We start from the raw sequence: 11,771 nt of genomic DNA, 5'->3' as shown, positions 1-11,771 counted from the left end.
TTTGCATTTACAATTATTGACACATGATGCAGACTTAAGAGTTACAATGTGATTCTGCAAAACTCAGTCCAAGGAAAAAAATGAATCTCTGAATTGTGTTGTTTTGTTATTAAAAAAACAACAAAGATGACAGACAAAAAATAAAATAAATTTTTAAAAAAAAATCACAATTTGAGCAATGTATGCTTTGAAATGGACATCAAGGATTCTCTTACTAAAATAACGAAGAACTATTTTGTTTTGTTTACAGTAATATAACAAATTCTAACAGAAATATTCTAATTGTAAACCTGATACGTGATCATTGTAAACATTATAACTATTTTGCATTCAAATGATACAATGAATAGGATGCAGCTTAAAAAGATTTGTCTTCAGACTTCAGTAGAAGACACGCAGCCCAATCCAAACAAACCAATATGACGATTAACCTCTACTCTTGCCTTGGTGCATTTTAAAGCAGATCTCGGGGCATCTAGGATGTGACCCCCCCGGCTCCATGTTGTGTGTGGCTGTGTGCTCAGGGACTATCCAGTGTTGGACCATCTGTTTTGCTTCAAGTCGTAAACAGTAAACCCTGCTTTACACTGTTCCCCTTTTTCTGATGTCCATCCATCCATCCATTTTCTGAGCCGCTTCTCCTCACTAGGGTCGCGGGCGTGCTGGAGCCTATCCCAGCTGTCATCGGGCAGGAGGCGGGGTACACCCTGAACTGGTTGCCAGCCAATCGCAGGGCACATAGAAACTAACAACCATTCAATTATTCATTTCACATACACACTCAGGCTAAACTGTTGGTACCTTTCTGTTCAAGAATGAATGAAGAATGAAAAAAGAAAAAAAAAACACTATGGTCCCTGAAATAACTTGAAACTGACATAAGCAACCAATAAATAAATAAATAAAAGACTGACAAGAAAACCCACTATTACTTGATTTTTTAAAATCATTTTGCTGAGCCACAAGTCCAAAGCAAAGCCTGATTTTCATGTTAATTTTTAGTAAATTTGTATTAAATTCTATAGGTTAAAATATTTAATTGACCACTATGGATTTGTCTTTAAATAGGAAGGTAACCACAATTTAGCCTATGTGTGGAATGGCATGACATGACACCGGAGTAAGAAAAGGATATAGCCAAGTATATTACAATAGAATTCAATTGGACATTAATTCGAGATGTATCTGTATCAAAATATAATTTATTATTAGGTGATGTCATTAAGTAAAAGACAGAACTTATTTAAATCAATAATGTGAGATAATTTCTAATCATATGATATTTAGGTTAGTGGAGTTGAACTAATGTCCATTGATGATCCACATATATAAACTTGAACAAGACCTTTTAGGTGTTTGAGAGAAGGTGACAGGTGTGCTGAGGTATTTGTATAACATTCAGAAAATTTTGGCTCAAGTAAGTATGTTTCAGCATTCATTATTGTCAGCTGAAGAGTGTCAGCTAATTGGACGGATTACAATGGCATTACAGTTGGTATTGCATTTGTTTACTTCAGACTATTATTAAAAAAATGGACAGATTACAATTGTATAACATAGCATTTGTTTGCTTTGGGCAATTATAAAAAGGTGGACGGATAAAAATAAACATTTCTTAGATATTGCATTTGTTTGCTTTGGACAACTATTGAAAAATATGAAAATTACATTGAATTAAGAATAACTGGTTTGCACTTTGATTATCATTGATTCACATGGATAAACCAAGAAATAAAAGCATAAAGAAAATATGTTTTCCTTTTGTTGTCTTTTTGCATTAGCAGAATATTTTTTGGGGTGAACTCCCATCACTAAACTGATCCCATGTCCCTGTTCAGAATCAGAATCATAATCCTCTGATCTGTTCGAGATGTTCACCCTACACACACCCACAGGATTAACCTCACATCTTTGGTATTTATTCGTGGTCTGACTGTGCAGGTCAGGATGCTGTGGAGTCACTACGCTCTTTCTTCTCGAAACATTGCAAGCTCCTGGAGACACATCAATTTTGAATACACAAGTCATTTGTGTTTGATTGCGGTAAAGAGGAGACTCACCCAATTATTCCAGCTGGGATGAGGAGGATGATGGCAGCAAAGAGGAAGGCGAAGCCCTTCATGAAGTGCAGTGTGGCTGGATAGATAGAGTTGAAGAGGCCACTACCCACTAGGAAACACAAGCTCTCCACACAGGCCACGGACGAAAACAGGGCACCTGACAGACAGCACAAACCTCAGCATGTACGGTGCCTTTCGGACCTCACGTGAGCCTTCAATGAGGCAGCACGACAACGTATAGGCCCAATAAAAGGGAAACTTGTTCACAATGCATAGACAAAAACAAATATTGAGTCTGCAACAAGATTGGATACTTCAAAACTTAAATGGGGGCAAAACATTCAACGTAAACCTGCGAATCAGGGCTAAGACTAGAGCGGGAAAACTGAGACTGCTAATATTGTCGTGAAGCTGCAAAGTGTTTCTAGCTATTGCTAATATTGGCTCTTTGGATAAGCCTGAAGAGACGCATACAAAAGACTAAATTATGAAAAGACCATTTGGTTAAGGTCTCAAAACTAAGCAAGTTGTATCTTTTTACTACGTTGCCAGTGGGCAGCCTTCAAGATTCTCAACGCTTACACGTTTAAAGCATGCACAGTGAAGGTGTTCATAAATGTGATGAGTGACTGACCTTGTTCAGACGGGCTAACCAACTTAGACAGCTTGGACCTGAGAACAGGTGTTGCAGCCATAAAGAAAAACAACGAACCATAACCTGGTGATAGACAAAGTAGACAGACATTAGTTTTGAAAAAAAACAACAAAAAAAACATACATACATTTGATCATAAATGCTAAACAAGAGATTATTTCTGACATTATTGTGTTAATATTTTAATTGATTTTGCTTTAATTATCTTTTCTTTTTAGTGTTGTTCCAACTTCGAGGTTCACAGAGACGCAACTGCACTGTGTTCCAGTTTCTAGATTCACAAGGCCGCATATCCAGTTGTCTGGGTACTTTGCCAACACATGGCATAGAGGCTGATTGTTTTAGACTACGTGGACCTTGGTGTGCTTCATAAAGCCTTATAGTACACATATCTTTAATATGAACGTATAAGTTTGATATGTCACACATAGCATTGCTACAGCACACATAGACAACAGGTGACTAAAACTAGAAATTGTCATCTTAAAACGAGAACTGGGTCTCACGCTGGCGAGGAGTCGTTTTGGGGCAACTCGTTATATGTGTGTTTTTTTCTTTTTAATGAAATCTTTCTGCTTTGCCCCTACCAAGGAAAATGAATGACAAAGTATTTTCTCAAGTAACTATTTGTCCCCATCAGAAATTCCACTATGCTTATGTGACCTTGGTAACATGAAGGTAATTATTACAATTCCCATTACACTGAGCAGTCTATTATACTTCTGAAGGTTCAGTGGAACCTCTAAGGTCTAACACGAATCATGCAGGGATATGGGTCAAACTCAAATTTGTCTGAATTTAAAAAAAAATAAAATTTCCAATAAAAAAGAAAAGAAAAAAGATTGCTTCAGGGACCCGTGCATCCAATCTTAATTTTAATGATGATGATGTAATGCAAAGGTCAGTCATGCCCCAGATGAGCCTTATACACTCACTTTTTAACATTAACTGTCACAAAAGTGGACAAAGTTCACATCATGCTGGAGTATTACTGTTTTGAATTGTGTGTGCGTGTAGGTACTTGTGCTGTATATTCTTCTTTTTCCTCTTATCGGGCTTAACAAGTGTGATGTGTCATGTATGACTGCAGTTTGAACTCTAAGGTTTTGTGCAACTTTAGAGTGTTGGTATTTTCCCAAACCTTTTTGGTCAAATCCTGGATTTTGTAAATCAGGGGTAGTTTGAGGTTCCACTGGATTAGAAATCAATGTTTTTTTTGTTTGTTTTCCAGGCAGCATGGTGTACAAGTGGTGAGCATGTCACAGTTCTGAGGTTTGGGGTTTGAATCTCGGCTCTGGCCTTACTGTGTGGAGTTTGTATGTTCTCTGTGCTTTGGTAGGTTTTCTCCCAGTACTTGAGCTTTTCCCCCACATTCCAAAAACATAACTTTTAGGTCAATTAAAGACATAATTGTCCGTAGGTGTAAATATGAGTGTGAATGCTTCTTCGTCTATATGTGCCCTGCAATTGGCTGACAACCAGTCCAGGGTGTACCCTGCCTGTCACCCAGACGGATGGGATAGGCTCCAGTTCACCTGCGATGAAGCGCTATAGAAAATGTATGTATTTTTTACATATGTTAATGATCTGTGTCACCTGTGAACATAAGTAGAGTGCTGTTCGCTACAGAGAAAACCAGCAGCCCGGTGATGTTGGAGACCAGACTAATGACGGCCACCCACGAGTCCTCCAACCAGCACAGCATAACCTTCAACCCCAGCAGGCTGCTCAGGTAGCCCAAGTGCAGAGCTGCTGATCCATATCCGATGAGTGTCGGCCCCCAGCACAGAGGCGGGCTCAGCTCGTACAGAACGTAAAGCTCGCGGCTCCCGATGTGGACGGCCACCACCAGGAAGAAGCAAAGCATGTAGACCCACAGCTTGCATCTCAGAACCCTTCCGCCGCCCTCACTACCCACGGTGGAAAAAATGTGCCACACGGCTTTGTGGTGGCGAACGGTGAGAAGCTTGGCACTAGGGTCTTTCACGACAGACTCTGGGACGAACAGGAACACATACAAAGCCGACGCCAGGCTGGTAGACAGGACCAACCAGAAGGGGTTGATGTAGCTACAAATAGACAGAAACACAAGATGGCGTGTTTAACTGTTTACTGAAAATCATTTCAACAAAAGGGTAAGAATTCCTTACCCTTGCATCCGCCTCCAGTGCCCTCCAATGATGCTGGAAAACATTCCTGAGAGACCAATACAAGCCTCCAGGACCGCCACCCTGAAAGTGCGGGCTCTTCTGTCGCTCGTGTCGGCCACATACGCAAAGCAGGCGGCTAGGATGGAGTTGAAATCCCCGGTAAGTCCACTGAGCAGTCTACCCACAAGGAAGTATACCACAGGCAGCTTGAGGTACATCACCAACAGGTAGACCACCACTTGCATGGCCAGACCCAAGTTGGGGATGATAAGGACCGGCCTGCGACCTGCAAAGTCGCTCCACGAGCCCAGGAGCGGCACCACTAGCAAGCCCACGGAGAAGCCCGCGAGACTGATGTAGAGGTTCCAGTGTGCTGTCAAGGTTTCAACCTCCTAGAAAAGAAACATTAGATAGTGGAAGAAATGCTTTAGTGACGAAATGATGAAAAATAGTACAACTCGACTCTTTCCTGTCAGACAATTGTCAACTAATCTTTTTGATTTGACAGCTACTGTATGTTAAGGTGTGACCCGTCCATCCATTTTCTACTGCTTGTCCTAATTAGGGTCATGGGTGAGCTGGGTTTTGGTTAAGGCACATTTCGACAGACAGCATTCACAAAGTCACATCCACACCAATGGAACATTTAGGGTCTTCAATGACGCTAACATGCATGTTTTTGTAATGTGGCAAGAAGCCGGAGCATTTGGAGAAACCTCACGCACGTGCCGGCACAACATGACAATTCAATTCAAACCCTCAGACCTGTAAAGCAGACGTGCTAAGCACTGTTTTTCCTCAGTGCTTAGTATCTCATAGGGGCCTGTTAAGTTGAACACAAACCCATTATTTGTTTTATGACTGGCAAACGGTGGATACACAGGTTTATTGTACCTTCTGCCACAGAGCATTTAATTATTCTGCTTGTCACTCTAAGTCACTATCATAGATAGATGAACAAATATATTATATGTAATATAATTCTTTTTGGACAAATTAAGTGCAATTCTCTCACAGCTCACTAGTGTGCCATGGCACCCTGGTTGGCTATCTGTTTTGATAGCATTAAAGTTGAGCCAATGACAGCTCTCAAACAAACTGTCATGTAACCTTTTTTTTTCCTTCTTTACATAACAGGTACTATGGTACGTAATAAAAGAGGAAAACATTTTAGTGTGCAGTTTTGTTTTTGTTGTGCCAAAATGTCTTTTATATAATTGATATAGAAAATATTTCTTTTTATTTTACTTTTTATACTAAAGCACATTTCAGAATATGTACTTTAGTTAATTTTACCAGTGTATTTCCCCCTACAAGTATTTCCACTTCAACTAAAGTACAGTAAGTGTACTTTTGCCACCTCTGTATAGTTGACGTGACGTAAAAAAATAAATAAAATCACTTCCGCAAACATGGCGTCCTTTGTTGTGGATAATTGGCTTCAACTGTGCCTGGAGGGGCTTGCTTACCACAAACCAAAATAAACGAAGCATTAAAGGAGGATTCGGTTTTGGGCCAGCCACCAACCACCAGTAGTAGTAGTAAAACCCATATAAAGTCTACAAATGTACCTTCTGAAGAGCGTCGGGCTCCACGGAGCTGTTGCCGCACTCCGACCTCTTGGAGACATTGTAGCCCAGGTCTTCGCTAATTCGGTCCCACAGGTACTGAGTGGTCAGCGGCGCCTGTAGGACCACGGCAAACACGGACAGGAACATGACGGGCTCCACGGACACCGGAAGCGGGCACGCGAACGGCGGCCCCGTCGGCCGAGAGGTCGGCGCCCCGGTGTCCTCTTCGTGGCCCAGCGATAAGTTCGCGTCGTCGGCTTGCGGTCCTCCGTCGCCGGGAAGGATAGCGGCCGTGTCCGGCTCGTACATGTTGACTCGTATTAAGTAAACTAGACTTACCTACTGCGAAGTCTCCCTCTTTGCGCGGTGCATACCTAAGCCATTATTAAAACGCTATTCGTTGTCGCTCTGTGTTTCTTTCCCAGTTATTCCAAAAGGATAATGGCAGCAAACTTTTTGACACCTCAGCAGAAAGGAAAGGAAGGGAAGCTTTGATTCGAGCTTCGAGTGTGGACTTTGCGACATCAGCTGGAGAAAGTGGTGAATTGCACCGACTACAACATCAGGTACACTCGAATCCAGTGTTTGCCAACCTTTATAGAGACAAGGCACATAGCGTAGCATAATTGCATATTTTTTTTTTTTTTTAGCATTTTCGAAAAAAAACCTCCCCCACACAACAAATTCAAAAAAACAAAAACATTTGCAGATAGAGTACCATGACCTGAACAAATGAGAATCCTAGACAGACATAATATATATATATATATATATATATATATATACTCTCTCGCTCTCTCTCTCTCTCTCTCTCTCTCTCTCTCTCTCTATATATATATATATATATATTATATATATATATATATATAGCAATTGCAGTATTTTTTTAATTAATATAATATTGTGATTGATAATTCAACTCTCATGGCACCCCATCAAATAAATGTCCCAAAAAGTATACAGTACACATTACTCACAAAGAGGCACTGTATATTCATTCGTTTTTCGAGTGAAATTTAAAGATGAACCAAAAATGCACTACAAGTTTTACAAGTGAACATAATTTGACCTTCTCTAAACGTTTGTTGAGAGAATATTAGCAATATTTCAGTACTTCTTGCCCAACTTGCTGTTCTCAAACAAGGAGCTGAGTGTGTGTTGTTAAACAAGTTGTGCAAAAAGTACTGAAACAGTTGGACATGACCATTGAAATAAATAGAATAGGTCAAATGAATTTCGTTTGTCAAGGTCATTTTAGGTTCATCTTGAAGTTTCATCTGGAAGCCCAATGCCGTCCATCCATCCATTTTCTACCGCTTATCCGAGGTCGGGTCGCGGGGGCAGTAGCTTTCGCAGGGACGCCCAGACTTCCCTCTCCCCAGCCACTTCATCCAGCTCTTCCGGGGGATCCCGAGGCGTTCCCAGGCCACCCGAAGGATGTAGTCTCTCCAGCGTGTCCTGGGTCGTCCCCGAGGTCTCCTCCCGGTGGGACGTGCCCGGAACACCTCACCAGAGAGGCGTCTGGGAGCCATCCGAATCAGATGCCCCAGCCACCTCATCTGGCTCCTCTCGATGTGGAGGAGCAGCGGCTCTACTCTGAGAGCCTCCCGGATGATCGAGCTTCTCACTCTATCTCTGAGGGAGAGCCCGGACACCCTGCAGAGGAAACTCATTTCGGCCGCTTGTATCCGGGATCTTGTTCTTTCGGTTACGACCCACAGCTCGTGACCATAGGTGAGGGTAGGAACGTAGATCGACCGGTAAATCGAGAGCTTCGCCTTTCGGCTTAGCTCCTTCTTTACCACAACGGATTGATACTAAGTCCGCATCACTGCAGACGGTGCACCGATCCGCCTGTCGATCTAGCCTGTATCCCTAACTTTAGGTGAGAAGTATATAATGTAATAATGATCTTCTCGGAATTGACTCACACATTTACTAAGTGTGTTTGCATGTTCCTTGACATATTGTGTTCGATGAATGACAAGCCTTCATTAACTGTTTCATTCAAGAGCGGCATCAAATAATAGCTCCGTTTTTTTATTGTCATTCAGTGGGGTGTATGCACATATTCATTAGTTTGGTGTGGTCAAACTGCACAAATTATACAGTATGTTTTGCCCGTAGCTGACGTAACCAATGTGTAAGGGTAGAAAATACTAAATTTTACCTAAGCTTCAAGTCTTGTAAGATTGTGCAGGTTTAGCTAATGTTGCGGCTGGTGTATGCATAATAACGTTAAAACGTTAAGTGTGGCTTTGTGTGATGATAAAAAAAAAAAATCCATTTGTGCGCAATAATTATTTTTTATTTGGAGATGAATGTGCAAGCTGTAAATGAATCAGTTTGGGCAACTTGTATGCCTTTGCTACACCTGAGGGTAAGTATTGTATCTAAGCAACATGATCATTTGCAGGATGACAGATTTAATGGACTTTAATTAAAAGTCTGCTTTTCTTGTGCCAGTCAAGTCCTTCCACTGTGACACACCGAAGGCTTGATAATAAGATAATTAGGGATGTTTAATGACAACTATTTTCCCCTCCACCTGTTCGTGTGAGCTCAAGAGGATATGTATTACAAGCGTTGTTGCAGTATGCTTGCGCCAAGTTCGAATGTGGAGTGTATAATAAGTTACAGAACTACTCTCCTGAAATGTTCGTGCTCATTTTCCAGTCAGTCAAGTATAAATTATAAAACGACCTGTTCTTTTTACATGATCCAAAACATACCATGCATATAATGTACCTGCAAGTGTAACCAGTCCTGGCCCAAGCCAGATAAGCCGAATTTGCAAATCCTTTGCAGTCAATTACAGCCTGAAGTCTGGAACACATAGACATTACCAGATGCTGAATTTCATCCTTGGTGATGCTCCCTTCAGTTTTGTCTCCATCGGCATCAGGTCAGTCGATTGGCTTGGCCATTACATAACATTCCACTTATTTTCCTTTAAAAACTCTTTGGTTGCTTTCGCAGAAAGATTCAGGTCATTGTACACCTGCACTGTGAAGTGCCATGCAATGAGTTGTGAAGTATTTGGCTGAATATGAGCAAATAATATTGCCAGAAACACTGCTTCTTTTTTCAGCCGTCACATAATCAGATTGTATGTTTTATGACCTTATATTTTATAACTGTAAGTCATAGGTTTGATTGAAAATAATCAACAGGCAACAAATGTACCTTTGTAAGCGATTCTATTTTACAGTGTAACTGTGAGGGACTTTGATCTTGAGAGCAATTAAATACAAGCACAGGATTATGGTAAGTTCTAAAAAGACCCACTGCCCCTTTTCACTCTTAGTGCAGTAATTTTTTATTTTTTATTTTTTTAAATGGCTACCAACCATACTTGAGAGCTCAATATCTTCTGTTATGGCTATGATGACAAATTTAGTGACAAAGTGTACATTTTTGGGGTCAAGGAATTCGATAAAATTGATTTCAAGTTAAAAAAATCAAAACAAAACATTATCCCCCATGCCATGACAGTTGAAGGTAAAACATGCAATTGTTCCTTTTTATTTCCCACTACACCACATAAGAGACACGGTTAATTGAATGGTTCACATGTTAATGTTTAGAGTGTGAGCCAATGTCGTGAACTTGACACTCATGCACTTTTTACTCAACTCAACTCATTATTTATATAGTGCTTTCATAATAGCTGCGGTGGTAACAAAGTGCTGTAGACATAATAATATAATCATGGATTCCTGCGTAATTCCAGAACACAGAAAAGTTCTGTGTTCTGGAGAGGTTGTGCCAGCCAGGCAGAATTTTTTATTTTAATCACAATTTACAAGAGCAAATAGTTAAGTTTACATAACATTACATACAGTAAATTCGTTAGGTTTACTTGCGCTTTACTTTTTCAGCATTTATGCAGATCTGTAATTTTTGTTTTTACTTTTATACTTTATACATAAAGAAGTTCCATCCATCCATCCATTTTCTGAGCCGCTTCTCCTCACTAGGGTCACGGGCGCGCTGGAGCCTATCCCAGCTGTCATCGGGCAGGAGGCGGGGTACACCCTGAACTGGTTGCCAGCCAATCGCAGGGCACATAGAAACAAACAACCATTCGCACTCACAGTCACACCTACGGGCAATTTTAGAGTCTCCAATTAATGCATGTTTTTGGGATGTGGGAGGAAACCGGAGTGCCCGGAGAAAACCCACGCAGGCACGGGGAGAACATGCAAACTCCACACAGGCGGGGCCAGGGATTGAACCCGGGTCCTCAGAACTGTGAGGCTGACGCTCTAACCAGTCGTCCACCGTGCCGCCCCCATAAAGAAGTTATTGTGCAAAAAAAAAAACATTAAAATATTTTATTGCTCAAAAATGTGAGGTGACCACATGGGCATGAAATCTTTTAAAAACTGTCAACAGGGACTCTATTTGTGTATCTCTACTTACTGAATCATCATAGTGTTTAAATCATCATCCAATCAAATCGAATCAAAACCTAAAGAATTGAATCGTGAGGGTCTTCACTATACGCAGCCCTACTCTCTCAGTTTTTTGTTTCTCAATCAAAACCACTTCTGCAGCTTTTGTGCCACACCAGTGAAATTCTGAGTCATCAGCTGAACTGTATACTGACTAGCACCACTAATATCCCCTATAAACACAGGTAGATCCCTTAATGGCTTCAGCACTTAGGTGCTCTCTACAGCTTTGGAGTATGATTGCATTTATTATTATTTTTTTTTAAACAATGGTTTCTCAGAAGAGAGGACGAAGGATCCAATTTCTTCGGTCTGTTGGGTGGACTGACATATAGGAAGCATAAACTCCAGTCATGGTCAACGCATTCCATGAGTTAGATACTAGTTACTAGCAAACTAGTTATAATTAAGTTAACCAGTGAGTAGCTAGCAAGTTCTAATGAAGCCAACTAGTTACTAGCTGGTTATAATTAAGTTAAGTTACGAGCTAGTTCTAATAAAGCAAACTAGTTACTGGCAAGCTATTTATAACAGCTGTTATACAACAGCTTCTTCCCTCTTGCAATCAACTTCTTAAACACCTAACCTCCAATTCCATTACAACATGCTGGCAATTTTTTTGTCTTGAGTTTGTTGTCACATTTCTGTTGGGCCAATTATATATTGCTTGTGCGCTCACTGTAGTAGTCTCGCCAAGCTGCACTATTTGCATATCTGTTGTTGACCAATACTGGCCACTCATGCCAGAGTAGCATCTGCTCCATTTGAAGATTGATTGAGGAGTATCTGCAACATTTGCACAATCAACATTGTCCCAGATTATCGCACTACTCGCTTGAAGTCTCGACGCCCTTTGCACAATGGGTCATTGCACCGGA

General features: G+C 40.9%; 1 protein-coding gene across 1 annotated transcript; it reads right to left on the bottom strand.

Annotated features, from left to right (window-relative positions):
* Positions 1–1,491: 1,491 nt before the first annotated feature.
* slc46a1 (solute carrier family 46 member 1) lies at positions 1,492–6,951 on the bottom strand. Its single transcript, XM_061783277.1, has 6 exons — positions 6,437–6,951; positions 4,866–5,257; positions 4,312–4,784; positions 2,695–2,778; positions 2,061–2,217; positions 1,492–1,994 (listed from the first exon to the last, which is right to left on the bottom strand). Exons 1-6 carry the CDS (start codon positions 6,743–6,745, stop codon positions 1,943–1,945), a joined length of 1,467 nt encoding a protein of 488 aa, XP_061639261.1. The 5' UTR covers positions 6,746–6,951; the 3' UTR covers positions 1,492–1,942.
* Between the last annotated feature and the right edge of the window lie 4,820 nt (positions 6,952–11,771).

Source organism: Phyllopteryx taeniolatus, chromosome 8 (assembly GCF_024500385.1).
Source record: "Phyllopteryx taeniolatus isolate TA_2022b chromosome 8, UOR_Ptae_1.2, whole genome shotgun sequence".
NCBI classification, from domain to species: Eukaryota; Metazoa; Chordata; class Actinopteri; order Syngnathiformes; family Syngnathidae; genus Phyllopteryx; species Phyllopteryx taeniolatus.
This window is presented reverse-complemented; position numbering and strand designations above follow the sequence as displayed.

Excerpts from the sequence above, each read along its gene's own strand:
- slc46a1 (XM_061783277.1), bottom strand. The coding sequence starts at position 6,745 with ATGTACGAGCCGGACACGGCCGCTATCCTTCCCGGCGACGGAGGACCG. Across the intron at positions 5,258-6,436 it reads AGCCCGACGCTCTTCAGAAG|GAGGTTGAAACCTTGACAGC; the intron begins GTACATTTGTAG and ends TTTCTTTTCTAG. Across the intron at positions 4,785-4,865 it reads CACTGGAGGCGGATGCAAGG|CTACATCAACCCCTTCTGGT; the intron begins GTAAGGAATTCT and ends GTCTATTTGTAG.